This window comes from Mchenga conophoros, linkage group LG9, assembly GCF_057382185.1.
Source record: "Mchenga conophoros isolate Kocher_MC1m ecotype Shallow Benthic linkage group LG9, M_conophoros_male_GT1.1, whole genome shotgun sequence".
NCBI classification, from domain to species: domain Eukaryota; kingdom Metazoa; phylum Chordata; class Actinopteri; order Cichliformes; family Cichlidae; genus Mchenga; species Mchenga conophoros.
The window spans coordinates 13,632,330-13,656,202 of NC_140534.1; the positions used below are offsets into that span (position 1 = coordinate 13,632,330).

The window sequence follows — 23,873 nt, forward strand, 5'->3', positions numbered from 1 at the left end:
TTTAGCAGTTACTTTGGTGTTCCTCCACAGAAATTTCAGAAGTAGTCTGAACTGCAAAAGAAGCACGTATTCTGGTTGCAGGAGGTGAGCTGGCTTCAAACAAATGATTTTCATGGCATATTCTGCACCACGTCTTTGGGCGATCAAAGAGAAGAGGAAATATTACACTGTGAGAGGGCGACTGATCCAAAACATAAACATTAAACTGAAACTGGATCTTATTGTAAGGTTATCGGGCCTTATTCCAGTTTTTATAACACAGTAAATTGTTTGTGTGCATTTGAGGGTCGACGTGCCAGTTCAAACTCCACACCAGTAGGTGGCGGAAAAGCACAATTTTGTTGTTTGACAACCGCCAATAAACGATGTAAAGAAGACGAAGCGCCTTCCGGGATGACAGACGGAGCTATTTTTTCATCCAAAGCAAGTAAAAGAGTGAATTTAGATGATAAAACAAACTAAACGACCGTTTGGATCGATATCTGCATCGATCTGCCCACCCTTGTCTCCTGGATCGTAGCTGAGATCAGCGTGAACCACGTGGGTCTCTGCTCCCTGATCTGTTTCCTGTGTTTGGAAAGAGTTCCAGCTTCATCGCGGAGTTTCTCTCGGTTTGTGGGCTCATCTAAAGGTAAGCACCGAGCTAACTTTACTGTGAGTTCAGTTCATGTTGAGTTTAGCTCCTGAATGAGGTCTTCTGCTGCTCTCCTCGGTGTCTGTTCACAGTTTATTGTGAACACGTTGAGAGAAGAGTGAGAGAGTGTTTGGAGAAAAACACCAACTAATCATTAGCTCAGCATGCTGGGAGAAGTTGGAGCAGAAAAGTCTTTTCATTGTCCCTGCAGCTGTTTTTCTGCCTGCACCAAACCTCTACAGCCTCGTTTCTATTTGAAGTGATAACAGGAAATGGATGAGAGCGATCTGCTGCAGTATCAGGGTCACAATAAACTTTATTGTCCAGCTGCTGTGGATGAACAGATGAAAGGAAGTGAACTCCTACAAAGTCTCATTTTAATGAGTGTGGCTGCTGTAAAGTGATGCACAGGAAGATGTTAACAAAAACTAATGAAACAGAGATGAAAGTAAACAGTGTTCATATTTGAAAGCACAGAGAATAAAATATATTGTGGTGGTTAATGTGCAGGAGAGTGTGAAGAATGTAATAATGTCTTCCTGTGTCAAACACAGCTGCAGTCAAAGCAGGAAGGAAAGCACTGAAACCACTGATCAATGACCATGATTACCGTTCACAGTGAGTGAGTCGCTGCAATCACAGCATTTGATCAGTGGTTGTTGATCAATGATCATGAGAATTTGCATATTAATGCTCAATAACTGACCTCCCAGCCCATTGTTCCTTCAGTGGTGCTCGTTTCAGTCATTATGCAAATGCACTGTTGAAAATTGAGGAGAGCTGCAGTCAGCTGAAACTGAAGAAGTCACTTGGATGAGTGACGAAATGTTTCTCCCACAAAAAACTACGTCTAGATGAAAATAATCAAAGTTTGGGGAATGGTGGAGGTGGTGGGACTGGGGGGCTGAAGGTAGGGCTGCACGATTTTGCATAAAATGAGAATCACGATTTTTTTTGACTTAGAATTGAGATCACGATTCTCTCACGATTTTCTTTTCCAGTATAAATTTTTATTGCGCTTATTAACTGCACATCAACTTCGTAACAGTTGAGACTGAACATAAAAACAACAAATGGAATTCCGTCTCCACCGTTGCTCGACACTGCGTGTATAGAGCAGGTAGTGCAACAATAGAAAAATGGTTGCGGGACGGCACCGTGTAGCGTTTGTCTAGGGTGTTGATCATTTTCCTAAATCCCTCGTTTTGCACAGTGTTGATGGGAGCCATATCTTTGGTCAGGTGATAAGTAATAGCCTCCGTAATTTCTTTGTGCCTGCGGGAGTTTGACGGGTATAGGGAAGCGCTGTATAAGGTTCCCGTTATTGATGTTTGGGTGGTTGACCGGGACAGATTTTCTCCTGTCACTTTCTCGTCATCCCTTACGTGCTCTCCGTTGTTTTGTCCCTGCTAATTTTAGCATCACACGGCACAGCTTCTGTATCACGTGGTATAAGGCTCCGCCCTTGTCATTTGTTGAGCAGGAAGAGTGAGCGCTTGTTTTCATGCAGAGTACGTCCCGGATCAAAATGCGGTACAATCGTCGTCCTTTTTTCTTTCTTTTTTTTTTTTTTTAATCTTTGTCGTTTGGAAATTAGATCGCACATAAGTATGAATCGAGATCGCGATTTTCTAACGATTAATCGTGCAGCCCTAGCTGAAGGTGTGGAAAGTGTGGGGTGGGGGAGTAACATGTCTGTCCCTGTTTGTGGAAACCACAGGAGGAGCTGTTCAGGCTGTTGCTGGGTGTGAATTGTTGATGGAGTCTTTAAACTTGTAGTTGCTGTTTTCCAGACTGAAGCAGAGTCGTTAGCTGAAAACTGGTTTTAGAGGTTTATTCAGGACACCTTCTCAGGCTCTTACAGCCTTACCTGTATCATAACAAAGTGTATAAACCCCAATCCACCTTTAACATGGTCCTTCTCCCAAACCTTCAAATAGGACTTTCTGGCCCTGTCATAGTAAAGGGCTGCTTAGAATATTAGAGCCAATGTCACAAAGTTCCTCCTGAAGTATAAGTGAGTGAGAGAGTTTCCTCACTTTGCAGCACAACACGTCTCACAAGATTTCTACAAGCAATCAGAGTGAAATTTGTACTTTGTGTTGTCAGATGAACATATGAGACACTTTGACTCTTCAGTGCAGTGTGGAGCCTAACAAAGATCTGTTTTGTGTCCCAGCTGATCAGCAGGAGGAGAAGAGTCTGACGGAGCAGCAGAGGAACATTTTCAGCCATCTGGACTCAGCTGAGTCACTACAGAGGAAACAATGAGCTCAACACAGGAGGTGAGGAAAATATCACAGTTTCACCAAATAATCAGTCACGTCTAAAACTCTCATCCTCCCAACCGGTTATATCACTGTGTTGTATATTATTATATATACAATCACTTCACTAAATAATCTGCCTCAGATTGTTTTGCAGCATCTTTCAGTTTATGAAAAAACATAATGTCACATGTACAGACCCAATATCTGATTTCAACACATGAGGACTTACATGTAAGCTTTAATCTCCAGTTGACCGAATCCCACTGAGCAGTCCTTCCCTTTAAATCTAACCTCTCTTCTTCCTCTCCTGTCCTGTGTGTCTTATCTTTCTCCATCTCTGAGTGAAGTTAGCTCTCTTTCTTTTCTCTCCCTGTGATGTACAGCAGCTGGACCTTTAGCCAGCAACACACTGTGAGACAAACTGCACACAAACAGTTTGTGTGTTTGCTGATGTTTGTTGATAGAAACGCTGCATTTGAAATTACCTGTTTGTTCAGGTGCTGTGCAAAAAAGAAAGAAGAACAACGTCTCACTTTAACTCCTGACTATGACTCACAGTTTTGCCTCTTTCATCTCTTTTTATGTTTCATACCCTGGTGATTAGTACACGATCAGGATTGTCTTTCATGTGTTTCTTTTCCCGTTTCTCAAGTTGGTTTGATGTTTGATGCCTGCAGTGATGAAATAAACCCCTCAGATGCCTTAAAAGTAACACATCTGTTTTGCAAATGTAAGGAGTACAAAATACAATTTTCTTGTTCTGAGCCACAATTTTCTTAGGGCAATCGTGGCTCAAGAGTTGGGAGTTCGCCTTGTAATTGGAAGGTTGCCAGTTCGAGCCCCGGCTTGGACAGTCTCGGTCGTTGTGTCCTTGGGCAAGACACTTCACCCGTTGCCTACTGGTGGTGGTCAGAGGGCCCGGTGGCGCCAGTGTCCGGCAGCCTCGCCTCTGTCAGTGCGCCCCAGGGTGGCTGTGGCTACAATGTAGCTTGCCATCACCAGTGTGTGAATGTGTGTGTGAATGGGTGGATGACTGGATATGTAAAGCGCTTTGGGGTCCTTAGGGACTAGTAAAGCGCTATATAAATACAGGCCATTTACCATTTATCATTTTCTCATGTAGGGAGCAAAAGTAAAATATTTTCCTTCACTGAATCAACTTTTAAATGTTACATTGTAATTATTAATATTGAAAAATGACAAAATGATAGAAATATATAATAGGAAACAGGAAACATAAAAAAGTATAGACTTGGTAAACATTTATTACTTTTCTGAGTGTGTTAGCATGCTAGCATTAATAACTGTGTACAGCAGGAGTTAGAGCAGGGCGATATGGCCAAAAATATTTATCACGATATATATTTGAAAATTTGCGATAAGGATATAACTGACGATATAATTGATGCGAGACAAAATACAACTCCACAACATTACTAGCGCAAAAAGACAACCTTCCATTTATTTTCACTTAAACAAGAAGCTGGTTTTTATGTACATTAAAGCTTTATAAAAATGTAACAGTGCAAATGCTTATTCCTTGCTGAAAGTTTAACCAAAAGTCATTTCCAGTAGAAATTGGCTGACATATCCTGAGCATAACCATGTATAATATCCACTGAAGTTAAAAAGAGGTGCTTTGCAACATTAAACTGCAGTGTGCAGTACGTATTTTTCGGACCATAAGGTGCACGGGATTATAAGGCACATTAAGCAAAACAAAGCAGTCAGATAAATCAAACTTTATTAAACTCATTCTTCTTGCTTCCTTCAGTTCAGTTCATTTTTATTTCAAACATGTGCCTTCACAATCATTACAAACTATTATTCCATTATTTGTTTGAAAAAGGAGTAGGTAGAAGTATTTACTTATTTGTCCCTACCCCCTTAAGTTTTACCTCTCATTCATTTAATTGTTTTTTTTGTTTTAAATTAAACAAACAACATATGCAACAAAAATAAAGCAAAAAAAAAAAACATACATCAATCAAAAACAAGAAATTAGCATGCCCCTCCACAGTATAGTTTCTTTCATATGATAAATACAGAATGTGTATATTTGCCGATACACAAGTTATGGAAAAACAAACAAACCAAAACCAAAAAACCCAAAAAAGAACCACAACACCATTACCAGCAACATTACCGTCCTGGGTTAACCCCGTTTTCTTCATTCTTATACTTATTTAAAATTAGGTTTTTATATTTTACTTTAAACTGTTTTATGTTTTGACTGTCTTTTATTTCTTCTGTTAGACTGTTCCATAATTTAACTCCTGCAATTGAGATAGACATTGTTTTTAAAGTTGTTCTAGCACTTTGAATTTTTAAATTCCATTTCCCTCTTAAGTTATACCCACCTTCTCTTTCTATGAACAATTTACAGATTTCTTTTGGAAGCAATTTATTTCTTACTTTATACATTATTTGCGCTGTTTTAAGCTTCACCAAGTCTTGGAATTTAATAGCTTGCATTTTGACAAAGAGTGCATTTGTATGGTCCCTGTACCCCACATTATTCATTAATCTAATGGCCCTTTTCTGTATTATAGTTATTGTTTGTGTGTTACTTTTGTATGTGTTTCCCCAGACCTCTACACAGTAGCTCATATATGGCAGTAGTAAAGCACAGTATAAAATGTGCAGTGCTTTCTGATCCAACATATGCTTTGCTTTCCCCAGGACGGCAATGCCCCGTGCCAATTTCCCCCGAACATAAGTAATGTGTGGCTTCCAACAGAGCTTGTGGTCAATGATCACCCCAAGAAATTTTATTTCATTTACTCTTTCTAAATATACATTGTCAACACATATTTCTACTTTGATGTTTTTCTTTTCGTTTCCAAACAACATAAATTTTGTTTTATCTAGATTAATGATAATTTATTTATATCAAACCACTTCTTTAATATCGTTAATTCCTGTGTGATCATCCCCAAAACCTGTGGCAATTCCCCACCTGCACACAGTATATTTGTGTCATCTGCAAATATTATAAACTTTAAAATCTCCGATACTCTGCAGACATCATTTAAGTACATAATAAACATTTTTGGACCCAGTACTGAACCTTGAGGTACTCCACAAGCTATATCCATCAAATTGGATTTATATTCATTTATTTGTACATATTGTTGCCTATTCCCTACATAGCTTTTTAACCATTCCAAAACAACTCCCCTAAACCTGTACTTTTCCAGTTTTTTAAATAGAATTTCATGATTAACAGTACGGTATCAAACACCTTCTTTAGATCTAAGAAAACGCAGAGCGCATACCTCTTATTATCCATACATTCGGTTATCTTTTCCATTAAATCTATCAGTGCCAAAGCTGTTGATCTGTTGCTTCTGAACCCATACTGACTATCTGTCATTAATTCATATTTTTCCACAAAACTGTCAAATCTTTTTATGAAGAGTTTTTCCAGTATCTTAGAGAACTGGGAGAGTATTGACACTGGTCTATAGTTTGTAAAATGATGCCTTTCACCGGTTTTGTAAATGGGAATAACTTTAGCAACTTTCATTTTTTGTGGAAAAACTCCTTTTTGAAACGACAAGTTGAATATATATTTTAATGGTTTTACAATACCATCAATAACTGTCTTTACTGTTACCATATCAATATCATTCCAGTCTGTACTGGTTTTGTTCTTAAGTCCTCTAACCATGTCATAAATCTCTTTCTCTTCCACTGCTCTTAAAAACATTGAGCTACTATTCCTTTCAATATTTTCACCAGTGTCCCTTTCTATTCCATCAACCTGTATTTCTTCTGCCAGTTTTGGCCCTATGTTTACGAAGAATTCATTAAAGCCATTTACTATCTCCTCCATGTTATTAATACTTCTTGTCCCTTCTATAAAGTACCCAGGGTAATCATTATTCCTTGATTCATTTTTGATTATACTGTTTAATACATTCCATATATCTCTTGTGTTATCTTTATTGTGTTCTAACCTTTTAATGTAATACTCTCTTTTACAGGATCTCATTATATTAGTTAATTAATTTTTGTAAGTTTTATACTTACTTTCAGTTTCTATTGTTCTCTTTTTTATGAATTCTCGATATAGGGTATTCTTTTTTTTTGCAGGCATTTTGTAGTCCTTTAGTCATCCATGGTCTTCCTGCATAGATGAGTTTCCTATTGATTTCAATTACTGGGCAGTTTTTATCAAGTAATGTGTTAAATGTTCTTAAGAATCCTTCGTAAGCTTTATTAACTTCTGTTTGTTCATATACAATATTACAATCTTGCTTTAAAAGTTCATTTCTAAGACAATTTAATGTCTCCTCTGTTCTTATTCTTTTGTAAATAATCTTATGTCCATCGTTGTTCACTTTATAATAGCAATTATACGATGCAAAGACTGGTAAATGGTCACTTATATCATTGATTAACAGTCCACTTTTTATATTTCCTTCTATTATATTTGTAAATATATTATCTAATAGAGTTGCACAATGAGATGTTATTCTGGTCGGTCTTGTTATCAGTGGAAATAAACCCATGCTGTACATGGAATCAATAAATTCTTCTGTACTCTTATTATGATTTGGATTCAATAAGTCAATATTAAAGTCCCCACAAATAAACATTCTTTTCTGATTTATATTTGTAAATAAGTCCTCCATATTATCCTTAAATATCTCAATCTTAGATCCTGGTGTTCTATATATACAACTGACAATTAGGTTTTTCCTTTTTTCCATACTTATTTCCACTGATAAACATTCCATCACTCCATCAATAACAGTTGTCATTCTTCCCATTCTTTCGTACTTTAGGTTTTTATCAATGTAAAGTGCCACCCCACCTACTTTCTTGTTGATCCTGTCTACATGAAGGAATTCATATCCATTTATTTTAAAGTCTTCTTCTTTTCCAGGAGTTATCCAGGTCTCCGATATGGCTATCACATTGAATGGCTGTTCAAACTGTGTTATGTAGTCTTTGATGGATTGAAAGTTTGCATATAAGCTTCGACTATTAAAGTGAACCATTGTTATACCCTGTTCTACCTTGAATTCCTTTTTAAGTTGCTCATTTTTATAATAATTGCATTCATTTGTCTTATTGTTAAAGAAATTACAATCAGGATCTATGTTGCTGTCATACATCAATGTCTTATTTTCAATATCTATATGAGTTGTTAGTTGAAAATTGTCAGACATCTGCGTTGGTTGTGCACTTGGACGGTCCCATCATATTTAGCACTGCTTAGCATTTTTCAGTTATATTTTTCTAGTTCCGTCATCTCTTTGATGACTAGAACCTTAGCCTGCTCTAGTGTTCCATTTAACTTAATGAATATTTTACAGTCTGACGTCCAAGTTTCTTAATATTCTTGCTTGTCTTGCAATGTCTGCATTTTTCTTGATTAGGTGTTCATTTAAATAAACATTTGTACCTTTTTAGCTTTCTTCCTTGCTTGAGCAGTTCTTTTTTCTGTTTTCTATTAACAAAACGAATGATAATGGCAGGTATTTGATTTTTGTTTTTCCTCGGAAGAGGATGGCATCCCTCAATATTTTTACTGTCCATTTCGATACCTTTGCTTTTAAAGAAGGCCATTACCTGCTCTTCCAAAGAGCGTAGCTCTTGCTCGGGTGGCTCCCCTCTCTCTGATGCTGCTACCTGTGCATATGTCTGATGCTTGGTTTCCAGTCCTGTCACTATCACATCATTTACTCTTGAATATTGTTCCAGATCTGACACCCGTCCTTCCAGCATAGCAATCTTCTTGTCCTTTTCCTCGCTCTGCCTTCTTAGTTCTTTAATATCATCCATTAAATTGAGTATCAGTTTTTGTTGTTTTGATATTGTTGTTATTTCTTCAGACATAAAGTTTAGGGATTTCTTTATGTCCTCCAGTTCCTCCTCATTAACGTTAACATTGCCCCTCTTAGGCGGCATCTTAACGGCGTTAAGGCCCGCTGGTTGCGAAGCAGCCTTGAGGGTTGCCGAAGCCCGGCTTGTCCTGGCAATTACCTCACTGGCTGTTTGTTGGTACCAGGCGTGGCCTGGCAGCTAGCCTCGTTAGCTGGTGATGGAGCCTGGTGTGGCCTGGCTGCTAGCCTCGTTAGCTGTGATGCAGAGTCCTTGAAGGTAACAGAAGCTGTGGTGCAGTAGAAGCCTATCTTACATTTCTTCTATCTTTCTTTCCTTCATTGTTTCTTTCTATCCAGAATCTGCAAGCGAGCATAGACAAAGCAGTGGGCTACCTAGCCATCACTGCCGGAGCAAACGTGAAACTTCTGTAGCACTGATTCATTAATGTTGAATTCTCTGGCAGCTGCTCTATTCCCATGTTGTTGCAGTATATTAATGACTAACCTTGTATTGTGGATGGATTATCTCAGTTCTCCTGACTGAAGTTTGGTCCGTTTACAGCATCCTGCCATGCGATTGCATTTGTCTCTAACCATGAGGAACTTTCACGTTAACTTTTATAAGTGGAAAAGTGTTAGTGTTCGTCCTCCAGCTTCACTGTTTATGTTATGCTAACATAGCTGTGTCGCTAGCGATCACGTAGCACATCATTATATACCAGCTAGCCCAACTTCAGTAACCCTACAAACGTCACTGCTGTTTAGTTTCCTGTCTTCATTTATGTTGGAAGTGATAGCAGAGCTGTACGTTTGAATTTTTTCAGAACATGCTGTATCATGCTTAGGTAACTAGCGAAACTAGCGAGCTTCCTGCTAACTTCTAACTCCGTTAAATGTAATAACTTTTGTTTTCATCGATACCTGGAAGTTAAACTTTATAGTTACACCTGGTAAAGCAGCAATGCTGATCGTTTTATTAAAGATGAAAGAATTAAGACAGTTTTTAACTCTCAGTGATGCTGCAGTGTTCGTTTGACTTGAAGCATATGGAGTTTAGGACCCACATTACTCCCAGATTTAAGAGCATCTTAGTCCGACAAATACGACGGCCGCTTGCATGTTCTGCAAAAAAATGTGCTTTGTTGTGTATCTGACGGACAAACACCAAATCAGTTCCACATCACGGAAGTTGCACCATTTTACAAACCAATTCTGGTTCATCTGTTTCACTCAACAATCGGCCATGTGCGTATGAAAACAAAGGCACTGCGCATGCGCGTTTTACTCCCATTCTATTGCGATGTTTCATTTTCCTATCGTTGCCTAACATTATACCGGTATTACCGTGAACGGTATACCGTATTTTCACGACCATAAGACGCACTGTACTAAAAGGCGCAGTCTCAGTTATGTGTGCCATTACTGTATTTAACACACACATAAGGCGCACTGGATTATAGGGCGCATACAAGTACCGTATGCGTATTTAAAAATAAAGCGGGAGCAAACCTGAGTTCGGTACCTTACTCAGATTTCTATTACCGGTAATCGTCATCATCAACAACACACAAGCATACAAGTGTGCGTATTTAAAAATAAAGCAGGAGCAAAACAAAGTTTGGTACTCACATTTTTATCATTAATCAAACCCATCGAAGTCCTCATCCTCTGTGTCTGAATTGAACAGCTGCGCTAAATCTCCATCAAACATGCCAGGTTCACTTTCTTCACTGTCAGAGTCACTTTCCGTGCCATGCGGCTCCTCGGAAATGATGCCGGCTTTTGCGAAAGCTCGAACAACAGTGCCAGCAGACATGTTAGCCCAAGCATCTACAATCCATTGGCAAATTGTGGCGTAACTCGCCCGGAGCTGCCTTCCACTCTTAGTGAAACTGTGGTCTCCACCGGTCATCCATCGCTCCCAGGCCGCTCGCAGCCTTACTTTGAACGGGCGGTTCACACCGATGTCCAGCGGTTGGAGTTCCTTTGTCAGGCCTCCCGGAATGACAGCAAGCTCACAGTTCATTTGTTTCACTTGTTTTTTCACATCGGCTGTGAGATGGGCACACAGAGTCACAGATCAACAGCGATGGTGATGCGTGGAAAAAACCACCTGGTCTCCTTACATACACCTCCCTCAGCCACTCTTTCATCATTTCCTCATCCATCCAGCCCTTTTCATTTGCCTTAATGATGATTCCTGCTGGAAACTTCTCTTTAGGCAAAGTCTTTTGCTTAAAAATCACCATAGGCGGCAGTTTCTGTCCATTAGCATGGCAGCCAAGCACAACAGTGAAAGAAGACTTTTCGTGCCCCGTTGTGCGTATCGCCACCGTGTTGGTCCCCTTCTTCTCCACAGTGTGAATCACCAGGATGTCAAAAGTGAGCGGGACCTGGTCCATGTTTGTAATGTGGCTGGGCTGGATGTTTTTGTCGCCGATGTGTTTGCTGCAGTAAGAGCGGAAGATGGCCAGCTTTTCCTTATAATCCGCTGGAAGTTGCTGCGCTACCGTAGTCCTGGTCCGGATGGAAAAATGGCACCGTTTCATAAAACGAAAGCACCAAGATGGACCTCCTTGTTCAATGTTCATCTCTTCAGCTAGTGAAACTGCTTTTAGCCGAATGGTGACCGTCGAAACACTTCTCCCGCTCGTTCTTTGCTCGATGATCCACCGCTCGAGTCTTTCCTCCAACTCGGGCCACCTCGCCTTATGTCCACGGAAACTCAGCTGCGTTTTCTTGACCTGCCAGAGCTTGTTTTCTAGCTTCCTCCATTTGCGAACCATCGATTCGTTAATCTTAAATTCTCTCGCCGCTGCTCGATTTCCATGTTCCTCCGCATAGCTGATGGCCTTCAGTTTAAACTGTGCTTCGTAAGCGTGTCTCTTTGCCATTTTCAGGGTTGTTAAAAAAAACGATGTTCCACATAATGCACATACCTGTTCTTTTATACAGGTATGTGCGATAAAGTCAACGCACGCACTTGACCCTTTAGCGTTCTCATGGCGTTCTCTACTACGTCCTCATTACAACACACAGGGCGCACTGCGCTATAGGGCGCGCCGTACTTTTTGAAGTAAATCTAAGACTTTTAAGTGCGCCTTATGGTTGTGAAAATACGGTAATATGGCTCAGCCCTAGCAGGAGGGCATGATCTTAGAGTTTGAACAGTCATGAATTATTTTTAACAGCAGGTTGGATGTAATGTGTTAGAACTACCAGCAGGTGGGGATAAGAGACCTTTAAGGTGTTTGGTGCCACACTCCACCTTCAGGTTTAAAACTAGTGTTAATGGAGGGAGTTTGAAGGTTGAGTTTGTTCCACGACTGCATTTCACTCACTGCCTCTGTTTGTATCTCTGTCACTGCAGGACCAACATGGAGCGAGAAGTCAGCGCTCTCAGGAGGCCGACAAACCTCACAGAAGAAAGAGAGAGAAAACACACACCTGTGACGAGTGTGGGAAAAAGTTTACTGTGAAGGAGTCACTAAAACGTCATCAGGTCATCCACACTGGAGTTAAAGCGTTTAGCTGTGATCAGTGTGGAAAGTCTTTTACCTGGAAGAGTGCCCTAAAATCACACCAACTCATCCACAGTGGAGTTAAAGCGTACAGCTGTGATCAGTGTGGCAGAGCTTTTACTCACAGTAGGAGCTTACAGAATCATCTAGTTACCCACTCTGGAATTAAGGCATACAGCTGTGACGAGTGTGGAAAAACTTTCAGCCACATAGAGAGTCGAAATGCACACCTACGCATTCACACCAGACATTATGTGTACAGCTGTGAACAGTGTGCCAAACAGTTTATAACCAACAGGCAGTTACAACAACACATGTTTACCCACAATGTGGAGAGACCTTATAAATGTGACCTGTGTGAGAAGACTTTTAAAGCTCCACGTTACCTGAGACAACACCAACAGATCCACACCAGAAAGGGACTCTACAAGTGCAGTTACTGTGAGGTATGTATTTAGATTTGTATCTTGTCATTTTAGCCTGACTGTTTGGAACAACTCTGCTTGTAGAGGCTAAGCCTACGCTTGAAGCCACTGAGGTGGTCGTTAACGGGGGTGACGCGATGTCACTGGTATGCATGAATGTTCACAGTCCAATAAATCCAGCAGTATGTATCTTGTCCTTTTTGGTCTTTATTCCGTATCGACATAGCATAACAGCGCAACGGTCACAAACTGTTTGCCTTCTCAATGACACACCTGACGCCGATTACGTGCGTCTACCTTAAATACCTTTACATTACATAATCAAAACAGAAAAAGGTGACCTCTAGTGACCACATAAGGTATTAACCCAAGAATGGCGCCTACACCCCGGCCCCTAATTGAAATGGCTATCAGACATGGCAATTCTAATCACAAAGAAAATAAGGAGCCACTAATACAGTCTACTTTAGACCTATACATTCACATAAATAAACATAAGTAACACACTTTTAGATTACAGTCTCATGTAACAAGCAAAGTTTAGTTACAGGTCTTTCCAGAATATTAGTCTTTGTTTTTAAACGTGCAGATCGCACAAGTCCTTTTTTGTCACGAATGGCTTCCAGAACTCTTCCAAGTGGCCAGGAACCACGTGGTGCAGAAGAATCCATTATAATGACTATATCTCCAGGTTTTAGATTCTTCTTCTTTTGGTTCCATTTTTGTCTCTCCTGTAACAAAGGCAGGTATTCGCGTATCCATCGTTTCCAAAAAAGATCTGAGATGTACTGAGCCTGTTTCCATCTTCTCTTCAGATACATATCCTGAGGGTCAAATAGTCCGGGTGGTAAAGATGGTTTTCCTTTCATCAGGAGGATGTGATTTGGTGTAAGTGGCTCTAGGTCTTTTGGATCATCAGAAAGCTTTGTGATGGGTCTGTCATTTAAAATTGCTTCAATTTCACATAGAACCGTATTTAATCCATCGTCGTCCAACTGTTGTTGCTGAAGAACGGATCTCAGAATCTTTCTGATCATACGAATTATCCGTTCCCAAATTCCACCATGATGTGATGCTCCAGGCGGATTAAAACTCCATCTTATTCCAATGTGTTGCAAAGCATCCGCTATTTGGGTATGTTTCAGCGATTCAAGAGCCTCCCTTAACTCTCTGTCTGCTCCGACAAAGTTGGTTCCATTGTCCGATTGGATGTGAGCGACTTGACCTCTTCGACTCACGAAACGGCACAAAGCATTAATGCAGGCATCTGTGTTTAGAGAGCTAGCCACTTCCAAGTGCACTGCTCGGCTGGCTAAACAGGTGAAAATGACTCCATAGCGTTTAGCTGTACCTCGTCCTCTTTTCACTTCAATAGGTCCGAAGTAATCAACTCCGACATTGGTGAATGGTGGGTTATCTGGCAAAATTCTTTCCTTGGGTAAATCTGCCATCTTTTGCTCCAAGGCTTTTCCATGATATTTCCTGCAAAAATTACATTCTGCGATAACCTTCCTTACAGCTGAGTTGGCCTTTGTGATCCAGTATCTTCTCCTTAGTGTGGATAAGGTGTGGTTACGACCGCTATGACCAAGCTGTTGATGAATGTGCTTTAGGATGAGATTTGCTACATGTTGATCTTTTGCAAGAACAAGGGGATGCTTCGTTTCTTCTGGTAAGGAGCCCTTTGTCAGTCGTCCCCCAACTCTTAAGAGGCCTTCATCGTCAAGATAAGGATCTAATCTATAAATTGAGCTGTGCCTGCTCACAGAACTTTCCCCACTTGACAACGTAGCAATCTCCTCTCCAAATCGTTGTTGCTGGCAAAATCTAATAATGGCAAGCTCAGCTTTCAGAAGATCCTTTGAAGATAGTCTGTACAGCTGCGGTTTCTTTACTTTCTCCTTTGTAGTACTTTTACAAATTGGGTTATCTGAGTAAGGTTGCGGTCCTTTTTTCTTATCCCTCATTGAACGAAGGATTGCCTTTAGTCTAAGGAACCAAGCAACAGCAACCTTGAGTCTTCTCCAGTCTGAGAAGTACACCATCAATTGACATGTAGCATCAAGCAAGTCTTTTACCTGAGTAACATTTACTGTGGCCTCACCTTTGACTTCAGGGTCCTCTGGTTCTAAGGAGCATTCCATTAAATTGGTTGGCCAATCACTTTCTGGCTTCTGCAGAAAGCTTGGTCCTTCGAACCAGCGGCTGCTATGAACAACGTTCCCAGCCTTGAGCCCTCTTGTAGCATCATCTGCTGGATTTTCCTTTGAGCTTACATATCTCCATTGTGATTGTTTAGTTGCAGTTGTAATGAATGAGACTCTGTTTGCCACAAAGGTAAGGAATCGTTTATCCTCATTCATTATATATTTGAGTACAGATGTACTATCTGTCCAAAATATAGATTGCTCGAGTTTCACTCTCAACTGAGCCCTTAACATGAGATCCACTCGGACAGCAACTACAGCAGCTGTTAGTTTCAGACGTGGAATAGTGACAGGTTTTAGAGGTGTTACTCTTGCCTTGCCCATCAAGAATGCGACGTGGATGGATTTCCTATTATCTTGCATGCGCAGATATGACACGGTTCCATATCCAGATTCACCAGCATCTGAAAAATGGTGTAGCTGTGCATGTGAGAGAGGTCCAAACTCTCTTGGTTGTATACACCTTTTAACCTTGAAATGGGAAAGCCTTTGCAAATCACTGAGCCAACCTTTCCACCTTTGCAACATGGTTTGGGGTATTGGTTCATCCCATCCCAGTTTCCTTTTGCAAAGCTCCTGCTGCATTCCTTTGGCAGGCAGCAGGACTGGTGCAAGAAATCCCAATGGATCGTAAATGGAACTTGATATTGATAACATTCCACGCCTAGTACAGGATTTTTGAGGGATATCCATTTTGAAGTTGAATGTATCAGTTTCCACACACCACTGCAAGCCCAGAGCTCTTTCTACCGGAAGTTTGTCTCTGTCAAGATTTAATTCTTTCAAGTCTTTAGCCCTTTGCTCCTCAGAGATACTTTGCAACAGGGTGCGATTGTTACTGACCCACTTGGTCAGTGTAAATCCTCCCCTTTGACAGAGTGCTGAAAGATCTTTGACCAAATCAACAGCATCTGAGGTGGAGGCCACACTCTTTAAACAGTCGTCCACATAGAAGTTCTCTTTCAGCGTTTCACATACCTTGTCTAGGAATTCAGTTTGATTGTCCTCAGCTGTTTTTCTCAAAGCGAAACTGGCGCAGCTCGGGGAAGATACTGCACCGAACAGATGAACAGTCATGCGAAACTCATTTATGTCCTTGCTCAGATCTCCATCTGGCCACCCTAAAAAACGCAGAAAGTCTCTGTCCTCTTTGGCAACTTTAACTTGATAAAACATTGCCTTTATGTCACCCATAAATGCGACTGGATCCTGTCGAAATCTAAGCAAAACCCCAAGCAATGTGCTTGTGAGATTAGGACCTTGTAAGAGCTGCTTGTTTAATGATGTCCCCTGGAATGATGCCCCACAGTCAAATACAATTCTTATAGATCGTTTTCTGGGATGGTAAACTGCGTGATGAGGGATGTACCACTTCTTTCCATTTTCGCAAGACAGATGCTGTGAAGGTATTTGCTCTGCATATCCATTACTTATCATCTCGTCCATAAAGTTTTTATATTCTTTATGCAACTGTTCATTGTTGAGAAGTTTTCGTTGTAGACTTTGCAATCTTTGTTTAACTATGGAGAAATTGTTTGGCTTCTTTATGTTGTCCCTTTTAAAAGGTAACTTCAAACAGTAGTGTCCGTCTTCCATTGTTGCAGATTTTTCCATGATCTTCATGAACTTAAGGTCCTCCCTTGACAAACCCTTTTCCTCTGTAACCCTTTCATTAAAGTCATAGTTATATTGACTTTTCAACATCTCCTCCAGCTTACAAACAGATATCCTATTTACAACTGTTGGTGGGTGCTCGCTGTCCAAGTTGCCCTCTCCTGTACTCACTCTACACCTACGACTGCACAGCCACTAACAGCTCCAACATCATTGTGAAGTTTGCGGACGACACTACAGTGGTGGGTCTTATCACCAACGGTGATGAGACGGCTTACAGGGAGGAGGTCAGCGCCCTGACCCACTGGTGTCAAGACAACCATTTCACCCTCAACGTCGCAAAGACAAAGGAGTTAATAGTGGACTTCCGGAGGTGCAGAGAAGTACACACCCCCATCACCATCAACGGCGCTGCTGTGGAGAGAGTGAGCAGCTTCCGGTTCCTTGGAGTACATCTGGCTGAGGATCTTACGTGGTCAGTACACACAAACAAAACAGTGAAGAAGGCGCAGCAGCGCCTCTTCTTTCTCAGGAGACTGAAAAGATTCGGCATGAGCCCCCGCATCCTCAGGACCTTCTATCGCTGTGCCATTGAGAGCATCCTCACTGGATGCATCACCACCTGGTATGGCAACAGCACCGCCTACAACTGCAAAGCTCTCCAGCGAGTAGTACGGTGCTCTGAACGGATAATTGGAGGTGAGCTTCCCTCCCTCCAAGACATCTACAGGAAGCGGTGCCTGAGGAAAGCGGGGAGGATCATCAAGGACTCCAGTCACCCCAGCCATAAACTGTTCAGACTGCTTCCATCAGGAAGGAGGTTCTGCAGCATCCGGTCCCGTACCAGCAGACTGAGAGACAGCTTCTTCCATCAGGCCATCAGACTGCTGAACACGTCATAGACACCTCAGCTTCACTACTGGAACTTCAACATTATGCACTCAACACTGTATATAAATGCCACTTGTTCTGCACATATTCAACTCTGTATATTTTATTATTATTATTATTATATATATATATATATATATATATATATATATATATATATATATATATATATATATATTTTTTTTTTTTTTTTTTTTTTTTTTACTATTTAATTTGTAAAAATGTGTACACACACACACACACACACGTAGGAAAATATTTAGTATACACATCCAGAAATGCATACACTATTATATATTGTACATATATTTATTAGTTTCAGGTTGGCCATTCTTGTATTTTGCTCGTTTGTGTTGTTGTGTTTGCATCTCTGTTGCTTGTGGGGCTCGCACACAAGAATTTCACTCGCATGTGCTGTGCCAGTGTGCCTGCACATGTGATGTGACAATAAAAGTGATTTGATTTGATTTGATTTGATTTTACCATCTTCCATGGGCCCATTTATGACCCAACCCAATGCTGTTCTTATAGCATATGGGCCATTCCCCTGGCTATGAATGACCTCCCATGGTTCCAATAACTTGGGAGCGTTGTTCCCCATTATGTGGGGAATTTGAACCTTTGACAGATATGGCCACAGATATGGCCACCTGATCAGATCTTCTTCCTTTACGAAGTTATCCGTGGTGACAGGCATCCTTTCCTGTGTTAGGATTTCTGGAAGTTCATAGAAGGCATTGCTGCCTAAACCAGAAACTTCAAGACCAGTAAGTGAGTGGGCAGAGACTACCTTTTCTTGACCCATCGTTTGTAACAGGAATTGAGTTCTTTTGCCCACAAGATTTATCTTTTGCATGAGGTGCTCTGAACAGAAGCTAGCTGAACTGCCAGGATCTAAAAAAGCATATGTCTGTATGACATGACTACCTTTAACAGACTTTATTTGAACTGGCAGAATGGAAAGCAAACCGCTTTCTCTTCCGGCCCCTGTATGACCACAAGTTTTTACATTCTTTGAAGAGGAGGGCTCTCCATAGCATTCAGGGATTACACCATTGTTATCAATATGGAGGACAGTGGGATGACCTTTACCACACGTTCTACATATCAAACGCTTAGCACAGTCCTTGCTTATGTGCCCAGCACCTAAGCAACCAAAACACAGCCCTTTCTCCTTTAGAAAAAGCATTTTGTCTCTGTGCTTCTTCCGCCGAAACTGTTGACACTCCTCCAGTGTGTGTTGTTGAGTACAGCAGACACAAGATGGCTTTACTGTAAAGTCATGGCTTGTTGTAGTAATCAGCCTTTCCGTGCTGTAGGTTTTATTCATGTTCATGGGTGTGGCTGTAGCAGCAAAGCTGTTCCCTTTAATTTGTTTGATTGGTTGTGACTTCAGTCTGTTGTCAACCTTTGAGACAGGGATTGTTGACGTTACATTCTGAATGTCCCCAAACAAAGGATCCGAAAGAATTTTCACCTGCCTTTCAATAAATGCAACCAAATCTTGAAACCGAGCTCTGTGTTTAGAGGTTTCCAATATATCATATGCAAACGCTCGCCATTTCTCTCTCATTTTATATGGCAACTTGCACAAAATGATTTTCATGTTCACTGGCATGTCCAGTTCCTGCATATGTTGCAATGTTTTCATGACATTACAACTCCCACATAAGAAAAGGGAATATTCTTGCAATGATTTCACATCTTCATTTTTAATTGCAGGCCAAGATAACGCCTTGTCAATATAAGCAGTTGCAATTTTATATTCATTTCCAAAGTGTTCTTTGAGCAGTTGCTTTGCTTGTATATAGCCTTGTCCTGCAGCCATATGTTGACAACTGCGTACCAGCTCTCTCGGCTGTCCTGTTGTAAACTGCTCCAAATAATACAAGCAGTCCCTCTTATTGGCCTTTTCTTCCACTCCTTGTTCAAACGCATTAATGAAAGAGATGTACTGAAGAGGATCACCATCGAATACAGGTATTTTCCTGGATGGTAATGACGATGCACGCTGATGCTGAACAAGGGTTGCAGTTATTTCATTTTGTCTTTGTAAAATGGTACAAATGTCCTCCAACCGTCCTTCTGCCGCTGTAGGAATTGACCTGGGCGATGGAGGATCCACATTGTGAAATTGTGTTGTGATGACCGTTTGAGCTTGTGGCTCACTTTCGATTTCCGTTCCTGGCAGGATCATTGCAGATATTTTGCTTTCAGTCTGTACTATTTGCACTGCAGGTTTATCTTCATTGACTGGTGTACTAGGCTTGACTGTGGCTGAAGCAGCTGTTTTCTTGATTTCCTTTTCATAATATGAATTCATAGCATTGGATGATATGTTAGATATACTTTGAACTTCAGCAGCTTGGAGAACAGCTAACTTTGCAGAAGAGGCAGAAAGCAACGCTTCAAGCTCAAGCTGTTCACGTTTCCTCCTTAGCTTTAGCTCTTGCTCCTCCAAAGCATGCTTCTCTTTTAGGACTGCCATACGAGCGAGTAATGCTGCTTTTTCTGCTTTTGCTTTGATTTTGGCAGAAGAAGTTGTGCTCACTTTACCACTAGATGAGCTTTTAGTGACTGAAGATTTACCAACAACATTTGAAACACTGTCCTCTGGCTTAACACCATCATCAACACCATGATCACCCTTTAAATGTAAATGTTCGCAACCTGACAACCATTCTTTCACTTCATAAGTGAACTCATCATAATGCATTGTTTTTGCTTTAAACCATGTTTCATGCTTTTCTTTTTCATCATCTGGTAACAAACACATCAATGAACCATGAATTGTTTTTGCTTCATTACACAAACCAACAAAATCACTGAATGATGCTTTAACCATAGAAGTTTCATTTTTTTCCATTGAGACCCTTATACTCTCTTTTAAATTATTAGCTTTATTTAATTTAGCTTTTCTATCACGTTGCAGTCTGTCTAGTCTCTCTGCAAGTGCCTTAGCAGTCAATTTCACCACTCGTTTTTCCTTTTCTGGATGTGTCCCAGCCTTGCTGGCGTTGCTACTTTGCACAGCTGATTCTGGGGCAGGCTCCGGGGGCCTGTCAGCAGCTTTATTTGTGTCCATAGTTCAAATGTTCCAAAACTCAAATATTTATCAAGTATTGAGGGTTTATGCGCACATGCGAAAGTTTGTTTATAAATCAGTTTTATTTGGGTTGACCACCAATGCATTGGAATTACTTCTTCTTAAATAAGTGTGCACACTTTTATAAATGGCCATTTATTAGTAGCGCTACTCATACCTTGCGTTGGGCGCCGTACTGATTCCGATGAAGAATTCTGAGTCCTCTCCAACATCCACGGAACAATCGCCAAGCATTCCACGTCGTCAGCTGACAGACCGCTAGTCCAGCTGTCCGCTCCTCGTGAAATCTCCACGGTAACCTTTCCAAACGGCATTCAGCTCTCCGCGGCGATCGATCACTCAGACTTTAATTTTCCTGCTTGCGCCGAGTCTCCAAAACACCGCGGCGAAGTTGGCACAAACTTTTCCCCAAAGAAAAGGAGTTTGTGACTCCTAATGTAGAGGCTAAGCCTACGCTTGAAGCCACTGAGGTGGTCGTTAATGGGGGTGACGCGATGTCACTGGTATGCATGAATGTTCACAGTCCAATAAATCCAGCAGTATGTATCTTGTCCTTTTTGGTCTTTATTCCGTATCGACATAGCATAACAGCGCAACGGTCACAAACTGTTTGCCTTCTCAATGACACACCTGACGCCGATTACGTGCGTCTACCTTAAATACCTTTACATAATCAAAACAGAAAAAGGTGACCTCTAGTGACCACATAAGGTATTAACCCAAGAATGGCTCCTACACTGCTCATTAAACTGTGTTAGCATGTTAGCAATTCTACTGCATGGAAAAGCAGCTCTGAGTGATTATTCAGATTTTCATGTCAGTTATGATTTTAGTATTACTGTAGTATTATGTTGGTAGTATTGTAGTTATTGCAGCCCAGTAAACTGAGTGTGTTAACTGAAACAGCCAAATGTAATTGTACGTCTGCAGAGATGCTCTTTATTTCAGGCGACGTTCAGGATAAAAATGTTGAAGGACTGACTTACACTGTCTTTGTGCCTTTGTTTAGAAGCAGAGCGACACAGATGGATCCAGTTCTCAACCCTGTCATCACCGTGGTGGTGGGAAAGACTTTCGTTGTGACCTTTGTGGAAAAACTTTCAGTCGACAAGACACCCTAAAAAGACATCAACGTAAACACACTGGAGACAAACTGAAATACTGCAAAGAATGTGGGAGAAGCTTCCCCACAATAGCTGACTTAAAGCGACATGAACTGATTCACATTGGGGTTAAAAAGCACCTCTGTGACCAGTGTGGGTCATCTTTCATCTCTGCATTGGAGCTTAAAACACACAAACGAGTCCACACAGGAGAGAAACCATACAAGTGCAGACACTGTGACAAAAGCTTCTCACATCCAGGTAGTCGTAACAATCATGAACATACACACATGGAAGGAAACTACAGCTGTGACCAGTGTGACAAGAGCTTCAGGAATCTCAGTTCATACTCCAAACACAAACGATCCCACGTTACTAATAAACTGTTTCACTGTTACCAATGTGCCAAAACATTCACCTCATTGTCTGCTCTGTGCAAACATCAGCGTGATCACACAGGGCTGAAATCGCTCCCATCACAGTGAATCTGAAGAGACAGAAAGATCCTCTACTGGTTTCAGTGTCAGACTTAAAACCCTTGAGATCAGGCTCCACAGAGTTCAGATGTAATCTCCTGTAAAGATCTGATGAAAATGTTCCACTAGCTGGATGGATGGATTTAATATTTCTTTTTCTGAAGGTTGCTCTCTTCCTGTTTCTGCCAGTGCTGACTGCACAGATGTAATATAGATCCATGTCACTGTTTGGAAGTATCGGAGAAGTGCTGATGCTGTAAAGCTGCTGGTCAATCTGATGGGCTGTTGTGTTGCTGTTGGTGATGCTGGATGAAGGGCTGGTGGACCAGGTGAGCTCAGGTTGAGGGTAGATCCCGTCTTAGCTGCAGGTGATCCTTTGTCCTACTTGTTGGAGATTAACTTTACGGACTGGAGCTGGAAAAATATATATTTCTAAAGAAGTCAGAAAGAGATTTTGTTGTCACAATTTTCCTTTTCTGTTTATTTCATGTTAACATGATTTAATTTAACAAAAAACATGTAAACACGGTGAATGGACTGCTGAGGATTGGGGCAAAGTCATATTCTCAGATGAAGCATCTTTCCGATTGTTTTGGGGCATCTGGGAAAAAGGCTTCAGCGGAGAAGAAAAGGTGAGCGCTACCATCAGTCCTGCGTCATGCCAACAGTAAAGCGAGTGGGCTCACTCATAATTTTGCCCCCAAACACAGCCATGAATAAAGAATGGTACCAAAACACCCTGGAACAGAGAGCTACAGATTAAAAATGCCCAAGGCGAAGCACTCAAAGGTCTGGCTGTACTTCACAGCATCTGATGAAGCACCTGGTGATGCATAGCGTTTTTGTAAAAGCTAGAAAAAGCACCGTATTTGATAGCTTGCTACAAGACCTCACACCGAGCACATCTACTGCAGATGTGGTGCCTGTTATCGGACCCGGAGTTAGTAATATCCCCCAAGAACCCGAAGAGTGGAGTCCTGGTCTCTAGCCCTGCCAGTGTAGCACCGGTTCCAACCAAAGGAGGTATGTTGTATCAACAGAAAAGGCTAACTTGGTTATCATTTTGCAGAAAAAGACTGCTAAAAATAAAAACACAACAGGTTTTTGTATAAAGTTTGTGTTTTCCATTCTTTAACCTCCGGTTCGAGCACCGGCACGGTTTCAAAATTTCCAGTTTGACACCGGTATCGGATAAAACTTAAAGGATTCCCATCCCTATTTGTTACCATGTTTCCATTGTGTAGTGTAGTCGATAGGTTAGTTTTCTTTGTCAGAACAATGAGGCCACTGCAACTGTATGACATATATACCTGTATACACTTGACTTATACTGACATGTATACACTATACATACACTGGAGTGGTTACATAATGGAATCACTGTGATAAGCATCTAACCTACATGTTTAAAATCACAAGACCCGCATATTTAGGTCAAATATTATCTACAATTATATTAATGAAGTTTTTGCAACCTGGGATTGTTTTTTTCTCGCCTCAGCTGCCAGAAGGCAAGAAAAACTGTATTTTCTTCCTGTTGATATAATTCTGTGTATTAAACTCTGTTCCAAGAATTTTAATCTTTTCCAGAGGATCTTTTTGAGTGCCTTGATTTTGCTGAATCTAAAACAGCTCGATCTCCACATCGTTGGCGGAATAAGTGCAACCTGTGGGAGGTACCTATTGAAATAGGGTGGAGCCGTAGGCACATTCAGTTAACAAGGGTTCCATGTTAAATCAAAATAGAATCAAACACGTAACAGTAGCACCTAAAACAATTTAAAAACTT

At 41.0% G+C, this 23,873-nt stretch overlaps 1 protein-coding gene across 3 annotated transcripts; it reads left to right on the plus strand.

Annotated features, from left to right (window-relative positions):
* Positions 1 to 365: 365 nt before the first annotated feature.
* LOC146566977 (uncharacterized) lies at positions 366 to 23,658 on the plus strand. Of its 3 annotated transcripts, none has more exons than XM_085286623.1 (4): positions 366 to 631; positions 2,814 to 2,919; positions 12,112 to 12,708; positions 21,515 to 23,658. In XM_085286623.1, exons 2-4 carry the CDS (start codon positions 2,902 to 2,904, stop codon positions 22,091 to 22,093), a joined length of 1,194 nt encoding a protein of 397 aa, XP_085142749.1. In that variant the 5' UTR covers positions 366 to 631; positions 2,814 to 2,901; the 3' UTR covers positions 22,094 to 23,658. The 3 variants fall into 3 exon arrangements, with proteins under 3 accessions (XP_085142749.1, XP_085142751.1, XP_085142750.1); XM_085286625.1 differs by having other exon boundaries at positions 21,518 to 23,658; XM_085286624.1 differs by lacking the exon at positions 366 to 631 and adding an exon at positions 1,825 to 2,167.
* Positions 23,659 to 23,873: the final 215 nt, after the last annotated feature.